Here is a 24,904-nt window from a genome sequence, read left to right as displayed (position 1 = left end):
GATTGGCAGAACAGACAGGAGGGCTTCATAATCTTCTCTTTCCATATTCTAAATCAGCAGTTGGGCTTGACTGGCAAATGGTAGAAGTCTGGGTACCTTTTTTTTCTTAAATATAGATATAGCCCATGATTTGTTTCAGAAGGCCTTTGTCAAGACACCGCACATGAGGCTGCTGAGCAAGATAAGAGTCCATGGAATTACAGGGAAGTTACGAACATGGGTGGAGCATTGGCTGATCGGTAGAAAACAGGAAGTGGGAATAAGGGGATCCTATTCTGGCTGGGGTCGGTGTTGGGACTGCTGCTTTTTACGATGTATGTCAATGATTTGGACTAAGGTTTTAATGGATTTGTGGCTAAATTTGTGATGATACAAAGATAGGTGGAAGAGCGGGTAGTGTTGAGGAAACTCAGAGCCTGCAGAGAGACTTAGATAGTTTAGGGGAATGGGCAAAGAAGTTGCAAATGAAATACAATGTTGGAAAGTGTATGGTAATGCATTTTGGTGGAAGAAATAAACAAGCAGACTATTATTTAGATAGGGAGAGAATTCAAAATGCAGAGATGCAAAGGGACTTGGGAATCCTTGTGCAAGAGACCTTAAAGGTTAACCTCCAGGTTGAGTCAGTTGTGAAGAAGGAGAATGCAATGTTAGCATTCATTTCTAGAGATATAGCATATAAGAGTAGGGATGTGATGTTGAGGCTCTATAAGTCACTCGTGAAACTACACTTGGAGTATTGTGAGCAGTTTTAGGCTCCTTATTTTAGAAAGGATATACAGACATTGGAGAGGGTTCAGAGAAGATTCACGAGAATGATTTCAGGAATGAAAGGGTTACAGTATGAGGAACATCGGGCAGGTCCTGGGCTTTATTCTCTGGAGTTCAGGAGAATGAGGGGGGATCTCATAGAAACATTCAGAATGTTAAAAGGCCTGAAGGTTAGATATGGCAAAGTTATTTCCCATGGTAGGGGATTCTAGGACAAGAGGGTACAACTTCCTTTTAGAACTGGACGTCCTTTTAGAACTGAGATGCAAAGAAACTACTTTAGTCAGAGGGTGGTAAATCTGTGGAATTTGTTGCCACAAGCGGCTGTGGAGGCCAAGTCATTGGGTGTATTTAAGGCAGAGATAGATAGGTTCTTGATTAGCCAGGGCATGAAAGGGTATGGGGTGAAGGCAGGAGAGTGGGGATGACTGGAAGAATTGGATCAGCCCATGATTGAATGGCTGAGCAGAACCGATGGGCCAAATAGCTTACTTCTATTCCTATATCTTATGGTCTTATATAAATATTTCCTTTCAACTGAGTATACTCTCAAATTCACAAACATACAAGTCTAAAACACTTCTTTCTCCCACCAAGCCAATATCTCCAGAGACATCATTAATTTCAAGCAGACAAATTTCATGAGTGTAAGCTAACTGGATACCAGGTAAACTATATAAATAGTATTCTATGAATGTGTTCCTTTCTAAACAACAGCAGACATGCCCAAAAATGAAAAGGAACTGATGCAAAACATAATTTTACCTCAGGATTAGACCAGAGCCATGTCATACTATACGGTGGAAAGTGCTTCTGTGTTCCTTCATCTTAAGGAGGTTAAACAGCCATATTGCTCATAGTCATGGCAGTGGAGTATAACAGAACAGGGGATTGTAAGAGGTGCAGCTTATCACTAAGCAAGATAGGAAAATGTTCCGATTAATTATGAAGAAACAGTGTTGAAACATGGATATCTTTGTGTTTGATGTTGAAAAGCTGGAAGAAACGGTTAGCCAGTGTGTCATAGAGAGGTGACAGATTTGAACATGAAGCCCCCATAAGTGAAAACTAAGTGACACTGCTAAAAGGGCTGATGCTTTACTCAGCTCTGTTGTCTGTCTCGGTATTTCCTCAGGGTCAGGCTGAGTCATTCTCAGTGCAGATCTGATGTGGATGATGAAACCAACATGGGATAAGACTCACTTGCATTAGGGGACAGATGCTGTTTCCTGGTATCAGAAAGAAGACCAAAAGAAATATGTAGTTTCTATCTCTGCTCATCTTTCTCTGTAGAATGCCACTTGAAGGACATAATTAATCCATGTTAAGATATTGCACCAAACCTGGCCATACATTCCTCATGGGTCAGGACTGCAGCTGAACAACAAACTAACTGATGCCCAAGCTTCCTACCTGGAACACTGTTTTTTTGTTGTAACACATTCTTGGTGGGACTAACAGCTATGGAAGCCGACGTCATCCCCGAATTTTCCTACAGATATCCTGCTATTCCTTCATTTGTTTTCAAAACAGAGATAATGAGGGCTTTAAAATTGCTTCTTGGGGAAAAAAAACGATCAAAATAATATTGCTGGGGTGAGAATGTACTGGGTAGTAAAAAGACACAAGCCTTGTTGGTCATGTGGTTTTTGAGTAAGTTTGAGAAGTGATATGGGTAATTTTGATATGCTTTACCCACAAGCACTCCTGGTTGAGGGCTTTGAACAGTTCTGCGGGAATGCCATCCTTGCCTGGTGCTTTGCCACAGCTCATTTGTTTGATGGCTGTGCTGACCTCGGTCAGGGAGGTGGTGGGGGGCGGTTGTTGATGTGCTCATGGACTGGGCTCTGGGGAATCTGGTCAAGTACTGACTGGTCGACAGTGGAGGGGCGGTTCAGGAGCTGACTGAAGTGTTCCTTCCATCTGGTGTTGATGCCCTTTTTGTCCTTGATAAGCGAGGATCCATCTGCAGAAAGCAGAGGAGCTATGCTTGACTTTGAGGGACCAAAGACAGACTTGATGGCATTGGAGAACTGCTTGGTGTTGTTTGTGTCAGCTGAACCTCATCTGCCTTCTTCATCAACCTCATATGCCTCTTCCATGACAACATGACTGGAGAGATTCTCTCAGCTGACAAACCTAGCGAGAAATTTGACATCTCCAACAGCGTTAAACAGGGCTGTGTGCTTGCACCAGTACTTTTCAACCTTTTCTTCACTCAAGTACTAATGCATGCCGTCAAAGACCTAAACCTGGGCATTTATATCAAATACCGCCTGGACGGGTCTACATCGCCTTGCAGCACAAAGACCCTCTGAAAGCTGTTCATAGAAGCCCTCTTTGCAGATGACTGCGCACTCATGGCGCACCAAGAGGACCACCTACAAACAATGGTCAGCCGATTCTCCACCACATCTAAACAGAGGTCCTCCTGCAGCCTGCACCTAACAGCGCCCCGCCACAACCATACATCACCATCAATGACACACAACTACGGAACGTTGACAACTTCAAATACCTGGAGAGTACCATCTCCAGCGATGGTGCCCTTGATAAAGAAATCATGTCAAAGATCCAGAAAGCAAGCCAGGCACTCAGAAGGCTCCAGGTCAAAGTTCTGCAGCACAAAGACATTCGCTTCTCCACTAAACTGAAGGTTTACAATGCTGTTGTGATCTCATCACTTCTATATGTCTGTGAAACCTGGACACTGTATCACAGACATGTCAAACAGCTTGAACAATTCCACAATCGCGCTCTGCGATCAATCATGCAAATCTGCTGGCAAGACCGTATCTCCAACCTGACAGTCCTGGACCGAGCCAATTCCACAAGCATTGAAGCCAAGGTTTTGAAGGCTCAGCTCAGATGGACTGGCCATGTGATCCGCATGGATGAGTCCAGAATGCAGCGTCAGTTGTTCTATGGAGAACTGGAGCAGAGCAACCGTGCCCAAGGTTGTCCAAGGAAGAGGTACAAGGACAATCTCAAGTCAAATCTTAAGTGGGCGAAACTTCAGCCCCGCGATCTCGAACACACTGCTGCTGATCAGTCCAAGTGGCGCCATCTATGCTCCAAGGCAGCAAACAACTTCTAAGCCAACTGACGCATGCAGCGCCTCAAGGCGAGTTAAGAAAGAGACAAGAAGGCGTCTGCTCCTGCCCCAACAGGCAGTGCTCCTTGCCCCATCTGCAACCGTATCTGCGCTTCGGATTTCAGACTCAGAAGTCATATGCATGCCCACAGATGTGGACTGCGCAACACATTTGTCTTCCTCGGACTTCGAGAGACTACTACTAGACCCACAAGCAGCTGGCTACCCAGCAAAATCTCTGCACCTTGCCCATCTCATGATCTCCATGCAAAAAGTTGTTGTCCCTTATAGAGTTCAGGGCTTGCTTGATGCACATGGCCCTGCAGAACATCTGATCAAACAAGACAAACAAAAGAAGGGTCTTGGCCCGCAACATTGACTGCTGCCTGGCCTGCAGAGTTCCTCCAGCATTTTGTGCGTGTGTGCTGTTGATAGATCTAACAGATGCCCCTATCTCACAGTCGTGACTTTGCTGATCTGTAATCAATTTGTCATGTTGCCTGAGGCAAATAGCAACTTTGATAGCTTGTGGTACAAAGGGAAGATAGTGGCGAGATCACCTCTCTGATTCATTCTGCGAGCGATCCTAGGATTGTGCTGCTTATAGACAAAATAGTGGCATTTGGAATCCACTAACCTATTTGAATCATGCAGTGTACTTGGAACTGAAATAAAGGGTGACACTTAGGCACCCTTTAGCAAGTAAAGAAAGGAATAAATAAGAAGAAAAAAGGCAATAATACAAGGAGAAAAATATCATTGGAAGAATTAAAATATGGCTTTCAAAAGCAGTAATAATCATGTAGGAAGTCTTTTCCAGCAGGCTTGTTCTCAGGATGCCAATGCCACTTGTGATAAGCTTAATGATTATACTACTTATAGGCCCATGCACGCCTGTACCATAATTTAACATTCCTCACAGCCACATTTACACCTCAACCCTTCCACTACCTCAGACTTTTTTGGAAAAAGGCTAGTGATTTTACAGACCCAATATCTATGAACTGTGCATTTATAGTACGAGCCCCTTTCAGCTGAGTGAAAACTCATAAAATTGGCTCTGCAAGGTTCACTGAATAAATAGCTGGGAAGCAGTTGAACATTGACATTACAGCTCTAGGATTATAGGGTACCATCTGATCAGAGGCACAGACGTCAACCTGGCAGAAAAGGCAATGTTTCCCTACTTTGATGGAAATTTATTCATTAAAATGGGAGAGATTTGTCAATCAAAAAAAACTGCAGCAGTAAAAGTCACTTCTCTTTACCTTTGGGCTGACAATTCATGTTTAATCAGTCAATTTAGAGTGTAGTGCAAGAATATGAGCTGCAGGGAGTCTATAATCCTATTAGCTATGATAGAACGTTTCTCTGAGTATGTCCATAAATAAGATGTTTATGGTGTCGGTACACAAGGAATCTTCGATGCCCATCTTCTGATAGCATAAAGTGGGGAAATTTTAAAAACAGTTTTATTTATATTTATTCTGTTTGTATTTTGTGTTCATTACTCTGAAAAATACCTGTGTTCTGGTGTGGAAACACTGTTTCAGCTTTTAGGATTCCATCACAGTAAAGAGCAGTGTCCAAATACATATTTAACAGTAAATGGCTCCCAGTAGGTAAAGATAACTCTTTACACCATTTGTGAAAATTAATTTCAAATTATTCTGCTGCAATCTGTTTTTTTTCCAGCCACTTCCACACGAAACTTTCCATATTTATCAGTGTATGCGTGGCAAATGCTTGGCATGTCCGAGCAAGATGGAATTTCCTAGCTGACCTTTACCAGCTATTTTCTAGGTGTGGGATAAGATCTTGTTAAAGTTCTCGTCACTTACACTGGGGAATCTTCTCTCAGATTCTGCCCCAAGCTAGAGACTAAAACATCTTTTATTTTATTCATAAGATCTACAATTATTTGTGTTTCATTTAATGCTATCTATATTTTTAATTGAGGTTTAATTTTAGGTCACAGTTATATAATTTAAAATAATTTTTAAATATCTGGAAATTGCAGAGGTATTCGGAAACACTGACAGCTTTGACAATAGTGATCATGGCTTTTCTGACAATTTAAGGTTTTCAGGAGAGTTTCTTGGGCAGGACTTGGTTTTACCTGTCCATGTCATTCATTACCTTGCTTGAGGCTCTGTTCAGGGCTACTTGGCCTCAGGACTGTCTGGGCTAGCATGAGAGGCCTTCCAGAGTCAGTTAACTGGAATAGCAACAGCAAATGCAGTTAGCTGGCTACTCAGGAAATATGGGCCCTTTTGTGTGAAAAGAATATCTATTTATTCATAATTTGTAATATTTATAGATTTTCCAATGATAAAAACAGAGGACAGGATAATAAAGGAGTTGCACTGTAAAAAGCAGCATACCTAATTGTAAAATTGACATTTAAAATAAATAACAGTCAAAATGCAAATTCAAGTAGAAAAATTAAGCAAAGAATAAAATAGCTACTCAAGAGCCACAACTTAAAAAGCAGCATCACAATTAAAAATTGAAGTGATTCTGTTTAAAAAAAAGTTAAATTTAAAAATTAAAGTTAAAAAAACAATTAAATTTTGTAATTTGTATGCAGAAACATTTTTAGTTAGAATCAGAATCACTGGCATATGTCATGAAATTTGTTGTTCTGTGGCAGCAGTACATTACAATACATAGAATTAAAAACTATAAATAACAAAAGGTATATATAAAAAATAAATTAAAGTAGTGGTGCAAGGGGAAAAAGAAAAAAAATACCAAAGTAGTGTTCATGGGTTCATTGTAATTCAGACATTTGATGGTTGGAAGGGAAGAAGTTATTCCTGAAAAACTGAGTGTGTCTTTAGGCTCTTGTACCTCCTCCTTGATGGTAACAATGAAAAGAGGGCATATCCTGGGTGATGGGGATCTTTGATGATGGATGCCCATGCAAGCGAACCTTGGGGTTGTTCTTCCTGAATCAAATGCTGTATCGGAAATGTCCACCCACCCGGTCATACCAGCCTCTTGACCAGTAGGGAAGAAAAGGAAGTAATATATGTCCACAAAACTCAAATTCATTCAAAGTACTGGGTGCCGAACCAAAAAAAAATAAAGACCAATAAAAATGTAGTAAAATTCTTTTTGTGGAAACCATTCAGTATGATATGACTCCACGTTGGTTTGTGTGGCCAGTGCACAGAAAATATAGAATAATCAGTAACAGCCTATAACCTTTCTTCATTTGAACAAGTATTCTAACATAACAGAAGCTGGGGTGAAAATACAGATGACCTTGGAGAGTAATCCACTATGGGGATTAGGGCTAGTATAGAATTTGTTATACTGTGAAAAGTAACATATATCTCATTGAGGAAACTGTCTGGGTTTTGAAATAATGAGATGGATTTTTCTTAAATGGAAATGTGTTGTGCAAGCATTTACTTTCAAGACAAACATGTTGTGGGGTACATTGTGACACTGGAAAGTAGTGTTGCTGTGATGGAATACAGTACTATAATTCCCACAACTCCTTCATCACTTAATGAAGGCATGTGTTTTTAATCTTGTTATACTGCTCATTGAAAAAGTTGCTGATGGCATTATTAATGCTAAATTAATTGAAAGCTGGTAATAAGCATGAAAATTAACCTTTTACTAATTACTGCAATGGGCATAAAAATCAATACATATTCAAGTCCAATTCAGGTTGCAGTATGAATAATCTATTGTAACACGCACCAGTTTTCTTAAATATTGATCAGCATAGGTTTCATAGAAATACAGAACACTACTACTGGGTAGGGGTTATTCTGCCTGTTGCATTTATCCTAGCTTTTTGTAAGAGGAATCCGACAGGTGGATTGCTGGTAAGCTTGGTTAAAGAATGGAGATGGATCAGTTGGGATATTAAGTTTCAGGTATCAACAAATAGGTGGACATCTTCACCAGTTTGGCATACACCACAACTTATACCACAAGTGTTTGTGCAGACTCCACATTTCATCTTGGTCATTAAGGGCTCACACAACACCCAATACATGGAAAACAAACAATGTCTATCACAAGAAAAAGTAACTTCTAATGGGAAAAATTGACAGGAAATGTATACATTATGTTTCTAATTTAATAGTTACACACTGACTGAAATTGAATGCTTTAAAGAACTTTCTTTGATCCTTTAAAGCTCACACCAACTATTTCTTAAGGATTAAGAGATTTCCTGCCAGAACGTGGCTCTGATTCTTTTGCAGCCTTGCACGAGGGATGGCAGCTGCCAATGCGCACGCTCTGCCTCACCTAGCTTAATTATCACACTCCCAGCCTACATAACTGAACTTTACTCTGTCTCACTGTGAGAAGGGAAGAGGGCTATTGCCAGAAAATGTTTTCCTTTTTTATTCCATATCAGTATCATGAGAAATTCAGCAGGTCAGGTCAGTCCTGAAGAAAAGTCTTGGCCTGAGACATTGATTGTTTATTCATTTCCACTGATGCTGCCTGACTTACTGAGTTTTTCCAGCATTTTTTGTGAATAGCAGTCAATATAAGAATTGCAGATCATAAGATTTTAAGGTCTCTCTTAGGAACATGCTAGGCTAGGCAGATGTAGGCCACAAGACATAGAATAAAAAGACATAGCTAGAGGCTTATAGAGAGTCATAACCCATGCAAACAGGTCTTGTGGCTCAGCTGGTCCGTGCTGACCAAGGCGTCTTCCTGATCTACTCTCATTTGCATGCTTTAGGGTCCTTTCTCTGCACATGTACCACTCTCTGTGTGAAAAACTTGCCACTCAGATCCCTATCAAGTCCTTTTCCTCTTACTTGAAATTTACACCCTCGAGTTTTAGCCTACACTATCCTAGGATAAAGATCCCAAGCATCGACCTTACCTATGGTCACCCTTTAGTGTTGTTTCCCCTCCCCCAGGGTAAACTGTTCCAGTAACTCCAGCTGCCATTTTGCCCACTTTGCTATTGATCCAGATTCTATTGTAACCTTCATTGTCCATCAGACCACCAATTTTTGTGTCATCTGCAGACTTTATCATGCCATCTATATTCTCAACCAAGTTATTCAAATGACAAACAACAGGGGACCAAGCGCAATATCTGTGGCACACCACTGGTAACATGCCAATGATATGAAACACAATCTTCCCAGTATTACTCTTATACATCTACCACCAAGCCAATTTTTTACCCATTTGGCTAGCTCATCCTGGATACCATATGATCACCTTCCAAACCAGCCTATCTTATCAGACCTTGTCAAGAGCCTTGCTAACGTCCATATGTGTGACATATACTGCCTTTCCCTCATCAGTCTTCCTGGTAACCTCTTAAAAAACTCAATTAAATTCTGAAGAGATATGATTTCCCATGCACAAATCCAAGTTGAGCATCTCTGTTCAGCCCTTGTCTTTCCAAATGCTCATAAACCCAGTCTCTCAGAATCCCCTCTAGTAACGTTCCCAACACAGTCTTATTAGGCTCACCAGCCTGGCTTGCCCTACTAGCTAAAGCCACAACATTAGCTGTCTGGTACCTCACCCACAGCAAAGGAAGATACAGAAATTTTGCCATGTTAAGGCAAGGTAAAGGCAAGCAGAATTTTTTTTCCACTGAAGTTGGGTGGGACTACAACCAGAGGTAATGGGTTATGGGTGAAAGATGAAAAGTTAAAGGAGAACATGAGGGGAAATGTCTTCAGTCAGACTGTTTTGGGAGTGTGGAATGAGCTGCCAGCACAAGTTGTGCATGCAAGCTCAATTTCAAAGATTGAGCTAAGTTTGGATAGGTACATGGATAGTAGCAATATCGGGGGGGGGCGGGGGGGAATGCTCATTTCGGAAATGTACTTCTCTATGAGTCTATGTTCCCAGTAATTTCTTGCCTTGAAACTTGCAAGATTGTCAATTCACATGAAATTGAATCATATACGTGAACACTGACAACATTGGTTAGCAGTATTTTAGGGGTTCTAGATGTCAATTATTAACATTAACAGTTCTGATAATTAGCACTTTTATCTCTAATAGCTTTCAAATGGGAATAGATTACAGGTGAAAGTGATAATGACATTTCACAGCTGCTGGAAGATTAAGACATAATTAATTTTGTGGACAATTTTCAGTTAATTCTGACATCACAACAGAGACTTTTCCTGTACATATTTTGTACATTATTACTCCTTCATTAGGTAATATTAAATAGTTATTAACTTACTTGTGCTATTAATTGTTCTTATTAAGTAAATAACGTGGCATACATTTAAATGCTAAGACTTTTTGCATTGTTTTTCTGGGATGGGAGTTTGTGTGTGTTTGTGTGTTGCGGGGGGGAGTGCATTGCAATAGAAGCTATGTTGCTTTATTGTTTAAAACATTTTAAAATGCCATGTCATCGACACACTGCATCACAGAATTACAGAACATTATAACATGGAAGCAGGCCATTCGACCTGCTATGTCCATATCAGCTCCACATAAGCGATCCAGCTAGTCCCATGGCTCTTTCAGATACTCTTCTAGCTCCTTTTCAAAGGCTTCACTTGCATTCCTTTCACTGCCAATGCAAATCTAAATCCCAATCATTTGGCGTACAAGTTTTTTCCTCATCTCACATTTGGTTGTTCTCCAGTCACTCTTATTCCATGTCATCTAGTTCCTGACCCTATTTTCAAGGAAAGTAGTTCTTCTCTATCTTGTTTCCATCCTTTTCCTGGTGCCAACCAGTTCAGCTTCACATAAAATGTGACATCCAAACACGGCGTGACACTGTAATTGTGGCCACGTCAGTACTTTATAAAGCTTCAATGTGACTTCTTTGCCATTGCGATCTGTGCCTCAATTTAGCCCCGGATGCTGCAAACTTTTTTTTAAAACCACTATCTTTAGCTACCTTGTGACTTTCAGCAACTGTGCATGTATGGATTCAGATTTTCTCGTTCTTAGAATTAGGCTCCCTAGTTTTTAATTGGGGCTTTTCATTCTTCCTACCAAAAAGTTACACTGTATATATCCCAGTATTAAGTGTCATCCACCCATTCCGCCTGATCTTAGTATTTCTTTGATGGCTACGACAATTCTTCTCTCAAAGCTTCGTATTTACTATCAGTGGTGAATTTGAAATTTGTGCCTTGTACATCACAACCCAAGTCATGAAAACATACTAAGGGAAGCAACAGAGCTCAAACGTTCTATTTTATTCTCCCCTTCAGTTCAAAAAATAACTTTCACTATTATTCTCTGTTTTCTGTTACCTACCTGTTTTCCATCCATGCTGTTAGAGTTCTTCTGATTCCCAGAGCTCAAATCTAGATTCTAAGTCAATTGTGGGGCATTTTATCTTTGGAGTTTCTCATCAGCTATGTTTCCCTCATTGACAGACCCTCCCCATTTTATCCTTTGTGTTTAAATCAAAAGCACTAATGGGCAAAAAGGTAGGAAATTAAATCCTGGTGTATTTTCATATATTCTTCAAATTCTTTATTAATCCATGACAATACTTTGAAAGCTGTTCTCAGACATGTCTTTGAAATCCACAAGATATCTTCTCTGTTAATTACTCAGCAAAAATATGATATTCATTAAACTGCCATTTGAGCATTTTCTCAAATTCCCCTTTTCAAATACTCATATACATACAGTATATTTTACTGTAAAGACTATTGTGGACTGATCAAGTGTAATTTTATGATTTTTCTGACTTTTTACAATGTCTTGATAGAACTGTAAATCAGTAAAATGCAATGATAAATGAATCTGCTGTACATACAGTCACATCAGAAAAGTTGTTTCCTAACCTCTGTTACATTTTAGATCGCTGAGCCATCAAAGGTACTGTAAAATTGCATTTATCGTTGTGTAGCAGATTATATCTCATCCTTAACAAACAAATAATTAGCTTCTCACATTAAAAATAGAACCTTTGTCAACAGCTTAGTCAACAATGTTTAAGTCATAGCCCATCTTCACTACAACACACCAAGCTATACTCCTACACTGTCAGAGAGAGATTAAATCCAGTCAGCAACAAGCAGCACTGAATAATTACAACACCAGCTCTCCATTTTGCATAAGCCTATCCATTATGTATCTTCATAAAAGCAACTCTGCTAGCACTAACAGGTTCTATTAACATAGACTCATTAATGCACCAGAGAAATTAAAGTATCTATTGGTTATCACTATTCTCAGCCTCAACCACAAGAATAATGGTTAAGCTTAGGTCTTAGTTAAGCGATGAGATCAGTTGAGGTGAAGTGTTAGGAAGTGAAGTGGAAGGTGGGAATTAAGTCAGACTTGCATTTATTTACTATCTTTCATGATTACATGGTGCACCAAAACTCCATATTGTAGAAAATGCTGCCAAATGGCATCCAGGAACTCACCCACAAACAGCAGTGAACTAAACACCTTAATAAACTAAGAAAAGGTCATCAGTGATCTGAAATGTTAACTCTTGGTTTCTTTCTCTCTTATTGTTGCCTGAGCTCCTTCACTTTCTAGAATTTTCAAATATTCAGCATCTGCACTATCTGAGCTTGAGTCCGTAATTTACATTAATGAAGCTGAAAGGAAGCTGAATGTTGACCAGGCAATAGGGAGATCTTCTTCATGGAGTATCACTGGATCAGTTGCACCAAGCCAAGAGTGAGGAAACATTGTAGAGACTCATGATTGGTGGACCTCCTGAGCTTGCCGGTTGCCTACCCTCACAGCATATTCTTATCTAGAACTGGGCCTCAGATTTGTTCCATTCTGCTGATCAGGAGGACCCAGACCAGCAGAGGGCCTGTCTGGTTGAAATATTCTCTCCTAGAATGACCCTGGAAACTAGAGAACGTGTACTTCCACATTCACTGACTGTCAAAATAGTCAAGGAGATTCAATACATATGAATGCCTTTTACATTCACAAGTATTCAAAATCACTTAAAAACAATAATCAATGAATATGCTCTAAATTCTTAAACCAATTTAAGATTAAAGCCACTTGATAATGCTCAGAACATTACATACATTTAAATCAACTAATTCACTTGAAAAGAAAATGAGACTATACTTATCTTCCTTTCCACTTGATTTCCTTGAATAACTTCATTAGACCAACTGGATGTGTGCTGGGGCAGCGGGAGAGGTTCAGCAGGCAGACTTCCCAACTTGAGAGCTGGGAAGTCTATGGAATCGAAAGGCAAGCACAGCTGAATCATCTGTAGAACTGCTGGCTTTTAATTGGAAGATCAAGGCTAATCGCTCATCTGAAAGATGGCTGTCCATAGGATATAAATACTAACTTTGAAGTTATGCTCAGTCTTCTGGAGCAGTGTGTGATCATTTTCATGTCCTTAAACAATCAGGTTATTTATTTCATTACACTGTGTCTGGGTTTGTTGGGTGCCAGCTGGTACCATAATTCCCCCACTACAGTTTACTGGCTCAGAGATAAAAGGTGTGCTATTGAACCAAGGTAAACACTTAAAAGTAATGTTCCAGAAGCTAAATATGATGGGCTATACAATTCTGGGTACTCAAAACTAAATTGAAAAAATATCATCTTGTGTATACTAATACTTTTGATTACATTAAATTTTGCTATGATACTGTCCAAGAAGCACTTTGCTATTAGACTTGTTGAATGCCAGAACTGCTGGCCGTAATTTTTAATGAGATACAAACCAATTCTTCTTGTGGGAATTAAACAATCTAAGAAAAGTGCTTTTGGACAACTGCATTCAGCATTTTCCATGATCTTCCATAACATGTGACACTTGTTTAATACTCATATAAGCAGACAACACATGTTCCTAAAACCACACTACAGAAAAAGGTGAATTAACTGTGGAGTAATGCTTGGAGTACCTTAAAAATTAGAATACTTTAGCATATATTGTTTGAAACCTCCTTTTCCACTTTTTTTTACAGAAAAATACAAAGTAATACGCATGTTGCTTGCACAGTGCCTGTTTCCTTGGAAACAGTACAGCTGGTGTCATAAAATTAATAACACAGAACACAAAAAAATCCAATCCTGTGGAAAAAATTGAACTCTACTTTGTGCTCACTGCTGACAGATTGCCATTTTGGCACAGTCGCTAAAGCATGCAACATCAGTTCATTAGCTTGTCCGAGCAGGATTTTAAAATAAACTAGCAGCTGAAGTGGGTCTGGCACTCTTAGTAATCGGTGCTCTCTATGAAAAGTAAGCCCCTTCAGGTATGGTAGGGCCAGGCTCTCTCCAGAGCTCCAAAACATCTCCCAAGTGCGTCAGCTGCAGAAGCAATCTGACTCACACTGTCATATTATTCCTGCAGCTTCACTGTAACAGCAGAGAGCTCATAATGGAACTGTTCCAGCATCATTCAACGCCTACTAACATCATACTGAGCATTTCAATGGAACAAGATAGGCTACAATGGCAGGACTAAACGCTGCATTTGGTGCTTACTTCAAATATAAATGGCAATTGGGCTCTCACTATTTCTAAGTCTAGGATAGTCCAAATAACAAGAATTATTAAAATTAGTTTATCTGATCTCCCTAGATTAAGCAGCTCCAGATATGTTTTGTTTCTCTAGTTTCATAAGTCATTTCTTCTAGTTTCATTAAACTTATTTATCATTTGCATTATTACCATATTAGCAAAATAACTTCCTGCCAAGATGGAAAAGCTAATGTTATTAGTAATGCAGATTCAATTGAGCAACACTGCCAGACTGACGTATCCCTCAATTGGAATCTGATGATTTCTAAACTGTTCATTGGTTTTAAAAAATAGATCTATCAAAAACAATTGCTTTTCAAACTTGTTTTAACATGTTTATCTTGAAATCATTTCAATGCAATTTCCAATGATCACTGAAATAAGCCATTAATGCATATTTAGTTTACTTTATCTGATTTACTGACATTAGAAAATGGCACCTTGATTTGAGTGTGTTGATTTTAACAATCTGCTGTGAATTTAACATCGAGGTAAAATGTTTGCCATTACAAGATCAAAAGTACCCAAGTTATTAAATTACTGGACAGGGGAAAACAATTAATTTACAGAAGTCAGCATGTTTTAAATATAAAGCATTGTAACTTCTAATTACTGGTAATAAGGGCTTTGAAGAATTATTCAATTCTTCTCCATTGTGATAATTGAGCTACAAAAACCACCTTTACACCACTTACTATCTCATCCAGTGAGTAGGACATGTTCCCAGGATAGAGGGAACACAAATAGAATCAGCACTGAAGAGGCCATTGCAGCATTGTGTGCAGAGGAATACATTAATGAAGGTGCTGCTGCTCAGAGAACCTTGTGGGAGCTCTCGTCCTCCCCATCGTTAGGCTTGTGGGAATTCCTGTCCTCCTCATTGCTGTACTTGCAGGAGCTCCTGTCCTCTCCATTGTTACACCTGTGGGAACTTCTGCCCTCCCCATCATTACACAAGGAATCCGGATAGCAAGGAACAGGCACAAATCCAGCAAGGAATCTGATCTGTGAAGGCTAGCTGTGAGGACTGGCTTGGCATATGCCAGTGAAGGCAGTATGCACCACGAGTGGACTTAGGACAGCTCTCTGTCTGCCATAGTGTAGTTCTCTCTGCACTGTTTTATCCTTCATAGTCTCAAATTACAGTGTAAACTTTCCACCTTCTCTATTCTCTAGTTACATACTTGTTTCCTATTTAATATTTCAAAAATATTTGAATAATTTTGTATATATGTTGCTGATTAAGCATTCTTGTTCAATTCAATAATTTATTACCGATTATATATATATGTGAATTGCATGTCTCATCACAGTACCACATAATACTTACACACCTCACTTAAAGTAAACTGGAAGTTAGACCCACGTTCCTGGACTCCCATGTCTTCCTTTGAATTACTTTAATATGTTGAAATCACAAAATGTAACTACACTTCTGGAATTCCAATTGCTATATTTATTCCATCAGGTACTCCTCAATCGAATCTCATATTTTGCATTTTCTCACCGCACATCCATACTATACCAGATCACAGGGGATAATGTGTGGTATTCCAGTGAAAGCACAGCATTTAAAACATAATTTCATGGATTGGCTCTCTTGACACCATGCTTTGGTATCTTCCTTCTTCACTCTCTAAGACACTGTAAATAGCAACTTAAACTACCTACAAAGGTGCATTATTTATGAAATTGCTGACAGGGTCAGATTGCTTTATTGTAGGTGTTTTGTTTTCAAATAGCCTTCTGCCAGAGTTCTCAGCAGAAAACCCAATGGCAACTCTAGCCAGTAGCTAGTCACGTGAAACTATCCTTAAAGGACAGGGAGCACAAAAGGATAATTATTGCCCATATACCAACATAACATGCCCTTCAACACCCAAATGCATCACTTAGGAATGTCTACCTTGGTGTAGTTTTCAGGAACCATAGGATACAGATTTGATGCAGAAACCCAGGCTAATATTTTACCCTGATCTGCAGGGTGGTAAGGATAAAGTATCTCCCAAAGTAAAGCAGTTTGTGAGTTAGTACTGAAGAAGCCTTGTCAACTTGCAACAGAGCATCATGTAGGAAATCAAAGAAAGGTATGACCAAAAGTTTGTAATTTGGTGAATGGCATACTTTTTGACCTAAGTGCTCTACCAGGTGATAAAGTTGGGCTTCTTGAGTTGCAAACTGCACTTATCCAGAGAGTGGCATTCCCTCATGCTCCCAGTAAAGAACTGGAGGTATCAGGAGTGAAGGCCTCTGACATTTACTTATGAGGTGTTCATGTGGCTGATGCTATGGTGGAAATTTGCCAATGATCATACTACTGAATATAAAGGGGAGGTGAGAGGTTGGGGATTCTTTCTAGAAATAGTCATCATCTTGAACTTATGTAGAATGAGCTGAGAATCATATTTTTGAACTAAAAGCATAGTGCTGCCAGAAACAATATTGACTGATTCTGAAAGTACCACTTCTGCACTTACGCCAGATGGAACAGTTGGGAAGCCTGACTCCTGGGAAAGGAGATGCAGCCACAGATCAATTTCTAGTTAGATAAAAAAAGCAGGTTTTGTAGATTTAGACTCTAGCTCATTTGGAAAGCTTTTCCAAATGTTATTGTTGACTCTTCAATAATTCCAGCTGCTCTGCCTATGGCTTAAAATACCTCAGCTGTCTCACATTGTACATGGCCACAGGCTTTTTGCAAGTAAATTTAAGTGATTGTCAAGGTATTAGTCAAGGTTCCATGATCAACTCTTTTCAGGGCCTGATGAGCAGATTGATCTCAAGTGCTAATTAATTAATTCTTCTTACAGAACACACCAATCAGTTTAACATTCAATAAAATTTATCTTTCATTTTGCCAGGCTAGGAAAGCCATATGGAGGCTTAGTTGTGACCAATCAATATAAAGGCATATGTCAGCCATAAGGATTTCTGCTCTCTCTATAAACTTATCATGCATTAATGCTTAACAATAATCCAGAGGCCTGCTAAACAATTGTTGCTGGTTTATTTTATTAGTTGGAGAGCCAAATTAAGTGCTGAATTTCAAGTTATGCCTGTGACCTTTCTGAAGCACACCTTAGATAACTGTTTCAATATATAAATAATCAAGTACTTAAGTCCAATCAGTCTTAAAGTTTTCCTCAACCAAGACAGAAATTTTGAATACATTATTACTTTTTTGTGCTGTGCTGTGTTTTCTTGCACTTGACAAAATTCTTGTTATTGGGGAAGTACACTGAGAAATGTCCTCATACACCTTAGGCAAAGATGTTTGGAGAAAGAAAACTAAAATTAAGGTAACACACACATTTGAGGCAGACTAGGTTTTGTTAAATTATTTGTGTTTGCAATAAATTTTAAGTAATTCTAACTGTCTTTGGTTTTTTAAAATTAGATATTTGAATTGTTTATTTTAATACTTGACACATGACCTAGTTCTGTCTCACTATCCAATTAAGCAAGGTTTTGATGATTGGGTCCAGAATGCTCTCCTGCAGCAGGTTTGGCTTCACAGATCCAAAAATGAGGGTGCAGGACAACAGGGTATCCAGGTGGTAATCTATGCCAGACTTTTGGCAGCAATTTCTATTTCTATTTTATTAACACTAACATGATAATATGTATAATCATATCACCATAGAATCTAACCCTATAAGACAGAAACCCAAAATCCTGTTTGAATTCTATGTATTATGAGTCACAACTTATTTTCATACTAAGAGACATCTCAGAAAGACACAAATTGCCATATTTATTGCACTTTCCCTATATTTTCCTTATATTTTCTTCCCTTAAAATTCTAACATGTTGCTTATATAATGCAACAAGAGAAAAGTCAGTAAGAGGACAAAATTTTAAAAGAACAATTAGTGTAAGTGCACTTTATTGGCATACCCATAGTATTCAAAACAGGAAGGGAACAATGGTTCAATCTAAAAACTAAACAATAGAGACTACAATGGGATGAGGGAGCAGTTGACTCACATAGACTGCGACACAGGGTATATGGTGGGACAGTTGAGGAACAGCGGAAAACTTTCAAAAGGTTTTTCACAGTCCTCAAAAAAGTATACTCCAGTTAAATGCAACTATAGTAAGGGTAGGGCAAGCCAGCCTTAGATAAATTAGGCATCAAACTACATACAAAGTTGCCCAGTGTAATGGGAAACAGGAAGATTGGGAAAGATTAAAAAAGTAACAAAGTGCCATTAATCAAGCAATAAAGAAAGGTCAGATAGATTATGAAGGTGTACCCGCACAAAATATAAAACCAGAGAGTAAAAGTTTCAATAATTATATAAAGCAGAAAAGAATGGTTAAAGTGAATGTAGGAACCTTGAAGAGGAAAAGGGGTAATTAATAGTGGGTAATGCAGAAATGGCCAAGACTTCGAACAACAACTTTGTGCTGGTCTTCACAGTGGATGGCATGTTTAATATGCCAAAGAGAGATTTTATAGATGCAATGGGAAGTAAAGACTTCGATACAAATGTTATCACTGAAGAGCAAACTCAAAGTACATACGTCCAATGGTCCTGATGCAACCCAGGATACTGAAAAAAAAAGGTGGAAGTTATAGGAGAAGTATTTGTGATAATTTACCAAACTTCTCTGAATTCTGGGCCAGTCCCAGCAGATTGGAAGACAGTGAATGCCAGACCACTGTTTACAAAGGCATGTGGGCAAAAAGCAAGAAATTATAGGCCAGTTAGCTTGATGTCTGTCATTAGGAAAATGCCTAAGGCTATTATGTGATGAGAGGCCTAGGTGAGGATGGTAAGGACCCAAGTGCTGGAGTGACTGAGTCTAGAATAATAGTAGGGAGATGGAAGGCTGCAGGTTGATGGGAACGGGCAGCTTAAATGATTTTGGCGTGGACTAGATATGCCAAAGGGCCTGTACATGATTATAATTATAATGATTATAAGACATGATTTTAAGACTGAGATGGGAATGGGGTTCTTGACTAGATGCTAGATGAGAACCTGACAAGACTAGACGAGAATCCAAATGAGACGGAAATCCTAAATGCAATCACAGACTGAACCGAAGTTGAGCTGACAATTGAGCACTGAACTGGAGTTCAGGTGATCTTTACGTATCCAGATCTTGGTGCCAAAACATGGCCACTAATTAGTAGAATGGGTCAAAATTTTTAGAGGGATTGCACCAGCTATCTATACTCTGGAGACTCGAAGCATCTAAACCCCCGGAGGTTGGCACAGTCAGGTGCATACTGTTAACAATCACTAAGTAAGAAACAATGAGACATCTGGACAGAAATGCTTCCATGTAGCATATTCTGGAAGGGCAGATCCTGTTTGACAAACTTATTGGAATTTTTTGAGGAGAACAGGTGGATGTTTTACACTTGCATCTCAAGAAGATGTTTGATAAAGGTGCTGCATAAATGACCTATCCATAAGATAAGGATGCTTTGTGTTGGGAGCAATTTATCAGCATGGATGGAGGACTGGTTAACTAATTGAAGGTAGAGTTGTGATGAATGGGTGCTTGAGTTGATGAGTGGAGTGCCAAAGGGGTTGGCACTGGGCCCACAACTGTTCACGACATAAATGAATAATTTGGATAACAGGACTTAATATAACACATCTAAGATTGCTGATGACATTAAATTGAGTGGGAAAGCAAATTGTGCAGAGGATGCAGAGAGATATAGAGAGATTAACTGAGTGGGCAAGAGTCTGTCAGATGGAGTACAATGTCGAGAAATGCAAGATCATCCACTTTAGAAGGAGAAATAGAAGATCAGGTGATCTGACAGGAATGGAATAAAACCATTCTCCAGGTACGTAACATTGTTTTGATGCACTTTCTGTTGTTTCTTGGCAGGATTAGAATTCAAGGCTTCACCACCTTCAGATTTAGAGAGATCGCACCGTACGTATTTATTCATCATTAATGGGGCTAAATTAAAATTAAGAACTAACTCTAACTGAGAATGCCTATCAGATGTTGACGACTGCAGTGAGTTGACAGAGTCAGTCAGGTTTCGTGTCTCAAGTTAGGGTGCCACTTATCACCTGCCCCCACAAGAACCTTGAATGCCACCCGACGATTTCTATTTCCCCTAACACCTCCTTAAGACATGTAACTGCCCCCATAGGGAATGACTGATTTCTTATACAACTCAATATAGCATCTCAACTCCAGTACTCAATACAGTTGGCCCTCCTTATCTGCGGTTTCCGCATACGCGGATTCAACCAACCGCAGATCGGAAAAACCTGGAAGTTCTCTCTCCAGCACTCGTTGTTTGAGCATGTACAGACTATTTTTTCTTGTCATTATTCCCTAAACAATACAGTATAACAACTATTTATATAGAATTTACATTGTATTAGTTATTATAAGTAATCTAGAGATTATTTAAAAGTACAGGCAGTCCCCAGGTTATGAATGAGTTCTGTTCATGAGTCCGTCTTTAAGTCAGAACAGGTACATCCGATATTATTTAGCGTCAGTTAGTAAAACGTTTTTCTTAGTATATAGTATATATTTTACCTTTCTCTGCATATAAAACTTAAGAAACATATGTATTTCAATAATTAAACCACTGTGTTGCTTAGTAATAATTGTAGCTTTCATCGGGGCAGTGCCTTTCACATGCTCCATTAAAATTGTTTCAATCGTTGACCGACTGTAGCCTAACGCTTTTCCAATGACCAACGGCGTTTCACCTCTTTCTGATCACTTTATTACTTCCACCTTATTTTTAATCGTGATCGTGATTATTTTCGTGAACAGAAACATTGCCAATTTAGAGCTGTGCCAGGTCCTAATGTCCACCACACTGAAACAGGTTAAATAAAGTCCGGGGTTCCGCCGGGTTCTAAAGACCTCCGCACTGAGACAGGTTAAATAAGGGACTTGAGCATCTGTGATTTTTGGTATCCGTGGGGGGTCCCAGAACCAATCCCCCGTGGATAAGGAGGACCGACTGTACTTTGATTTATGAATGCCAATATTCTAGAAGCTGTCTTTATGACCAATCCACTGGTGAAACCACTGTCAAGGAACTATGGACCTGTATTCCTTGATCCTACTATTCTACTGCACCCCTCAGTGCCCTTCCGCTCACCATGTAAGACCTACTCTGGCTTTTTCTCTCAAAGTGTAACACCTCAAGGGTGTCGGCCCGAAACATCGACTGTTTACTCTTTTCCATAGGTGCTGCTTGACCTGCTGAGTTCCTCCAGCATTTTGTGTGTGTTGCTTGGATTTCCAGCATCTGCAGATTTTCTCCTGTTTGTACACCTCACACTTGTCTGCATTAAATTCCAGGGTGTCACCAAAGTACTACGTGAATTGTCGTGATCTTGTTCTATATTGGTCCTTCCTAAATATTGACCAGCGTGCCACCTTGGTTTATATATTCACATCTTTAGACCAACTTGAACTCAAAATTTAAGCTACTGTGTGACTAATGTAGAAATAGCCTTCATGCGACAGATCAGGGTAAGCTCTTACGGGAAAATCCATAGCAAGGTGAACTACTTATATATTAAAGGTTGTTCATTTTACAGGGGAGCTCCTCCCCCTCTCAGAGCTTTGCCAATCTTTGGGGCTCTCTTCCTCAAAGGTGGCAAAGGCAGAATGTTTGAATATTTTTTGAGGCCAAGATAGATAGATTCTTTATAATGGGTGAAAAGTTATTACAGGCAGACAGGAAGTGATGAATAGGCATTACAATCAAATCAGCATGTTATCTTACACAGCGATGCAGCAAGTTCAAAGGGCATCTAATACTGATTCCTGCCCCTAATTTGCATTTTTGGTTATACATATAAATCAATGCTCTGAACAAGGTTCTGTTAAGAATTCATTTTTGTAGAAATTTCTAGATTCTGAAAATTAATAAGTTATCCATTTCAGATCTCTGTGCACTTCAAACTGGGAGTTCCTTCAGAATTACTCTCTTGAAATTATGATTTGTCAACTACATTAACATGTTTAAAAATACACCACATATCTTTCAATATGTTGCAACCATTTAACTACACTGGGCTATACACTGGGTTGGAGAAGGAAATATATAATATTTATTAAAGTAGAAAAACATAAAATTCTTTTCATATTCATAATTTGTTAACTTACCTGTTAGATCACTGCCCTCCATCGATCCAATGGAATAGTTGGCAGGGCTAATAGGAGGTGTGGTATTCACACTGGCATAGCCTGCAGATGAACTGACCTCCGACTGATCGTACACGTGACTTGGCCTGTATACCTCTTGTGAGGAAATTAGTGAAGTTCTCTGCTTGGGCTGAAAGATATAAAAAAATAAAATTGTCAACATAAAGCCTTCCAGATTTTTTTTACCGTACTCTTTTTAAAAAATTATTTGGTAAGAAATGCAAGCTGCACAAGAGAGACTCCAAACAATGCAGCATAGAATTACTATTTGTGCAATTTTGAGGGCCTTTGTTATTCATCACAGAACTCCAAGCTTGACATGGAGAAGCAGCTGAATGCAATCTTTTGTTGTCTTCCCGGAAGCACAGGGTTGTTCATTTAATCCCATTTTTTGCTCCCTTGGAGAGATGCCTAGCCTTAGTGCCTGCCAACATTAATGTACTTTCTATGGCACCCTTAATATTCCAGACCATGAGCAACTAAGTGAGCTTCTGCTTAACCTAATTCAGATACATGTAATAATTATAAATTACTTTGTAATACTTCAATTATTTTTTTCTTATTTTTAATCAAACTGTCGTGGACATGATTCTTTCTTAGCAAAACAGCTACACGGACTTCGTAAATGAAACACTTAGATCACTCCATGCAAATCGAAGTCAGATTATAAACCCGATGATTCTCCACCAACTTTCTAAATTAAGAAAAATCAAATCCTCGCAAGTCTGTAAATTTTCTCCAATACCAAAATGTAGAGGTAGGAAGCAGTACAAATTCAACAGCACAATGTGAATAGTACCACGTGTGGTTAATCACCAAAATAAGCAATACGAAATAAACACGTGGGGGAACTTAAAAGAATCTAGTTCTGGCTGTGCCGATACATGGTTTCTTTTGCTTGGTTACTGTTTAACATGAAACAACTCACAAAATATATGAAGCCTCGGAAAAATGATTACAAAGTCAGCTTGTTCGAAAAGGAATAATGAAAGAAAATACATATACATTTTCTATACAAATTTTTCTCAATTTACCTTCTAGTTGAAGGGAATATTTAAATAACATGGTGATTATAGATTTGGCTACCTATAGTCTGTAATTTACAACTGGGATATTAAATAGTGCCTACTGTTTATGGAGCAATCACTAAATGATACCAACTGATTACTGCTAGACCACAATGAGCAAGATTTATGATAGTTCCCCAAATGGGCATTACCCTTTGCTAAGAAGACAATGCCTTTAACGACACCTCAGTAAATGCTCTGTTGTTACTGTATGTGTGATGAACAAGTGCAGGAGTACAGCAATCGGGGAAGATGTTAAGAGGTACAGAATATTGCACCAAGCAAGCCACAGTCAAGTTGGTGAATTATGGCATCAACATTGTAAATGGATGATTTAAGCATCAGTCCTTACATAGATCTTCTGGAAAATCAAATATATGTTGGCATTTATTTCAGTAAAAGTAGATTAACTTTCCCAGCATTTTCAATGAACGGTGCTAGAACATGAATGGTCTTAAAATGGGCACAGCACAGTTTAGATGTCATGCATTATACTATCAGTTTGAATCTGGTGTGCATGAGAAAATTTTATTTTTAACTCTTAACAGGTTGTTGACAATAATGCAGGAGATTTTAAGTATTATATAAAGTGGGTTAATATACATGTTGTCATATGAGTTATTGTAGCCAACTATCCTGCCAATCAACACACTTGGCATGACAGAAAAGAAAAGGAGCACCTGTGGATCAACTAACACTGTCACAAGGAGAATGTGCTACTCCACAAGGTGGCAACTGAGGGAAAAAACTAATCCAGGTCTCTGAGGCACCAGCCACTGCACCACTCCGTGGCCACGCCGGTCATCAAAGCCCCCACTGCCAACATCTTGGAGATCATCAGTGACCAAAAATTTCTGTGAGCCAGCTAGGTACATATTGCAGCCACAGAAGTAGCTTGGAGGCTGGGCATTCTATAGTAAGCAATTCAAATTCTGACTCTCTGAAACATTTCCACCAGCTGTAGAGAAACAGAAAGCTCTCCACGGATTTGGAAGTTTGCAGCTCCAAGGACACACTTGAATTGCATCTCTATCCACCGCTTCACACTCCACTTGATTGGCACCCAATCCACCACCTAAACGTTCCCTATATACTATATACTATGCTATCTTTACCACAAGCAAATTGCCAGTATTCCAAATCTGTGACTTTAACCCCTAGAAAGGCAATGATACACATACACATAACATCTGCCAAATGGCTAAAAGGAAGAGAAGAGTACAAATAAAAGGGTCTTTTTCTAGATATCTGAACACATTATGTGTATGCTACCGGAAACTGCATTGTGGCCTGAACTTACCTTTTTTTTTAAACAGTTATGAAAGCACAAAAGGTACAATTGTTAAAA

The 24,904-nt window shown here is 39.1% G+C and overlaps 1 protein-coding gene across 12 annotated transcripts in view; it reads right to left on the bottom strand.

The window, feature by feature from the left end:
- anks1b (ankyrin repeat and sterile alpha motif domain containing 1B) overlaps window positions 1–24,904 on the bottom strand; it is an 864,202-nt gene that overhangs the window by 150,825 nt on the left and 688,473 nt on the right. For all 12 annotated transcript variants that reach the window (XM_059987507.1, XM_059987513.1, XM_059987511.1 and 9 more), the window contains one exon: window positions 22,451–22,619. In XM_059987507.1, coding sequence (XP_059843490.1) covers window positions 22,451–22,619 — 169 coding nt within the window. The remainder of the gene's footprint in view (window positions 1–22,450; window positions 22,620–24,904) is intronic.

The sequence above is a fragment of the Hypanus sabinus genome, chromosome 13, assembly GCF_030144855.1.
Source record: "Hypanus sabinus isolate sHypSab1 chromosome 13, sHypSab1.hap1, whole genome shotgun sequence".
NCBI lineage: Eukaryota > Metazoa > Chordata > Chondrichthyes > Myliobatiformes > Dasyatidae > Hypanus > Hypanus sabinus.
This window is presented reverse-complemented; position numbering and strand designations above follow the sequence as displayed.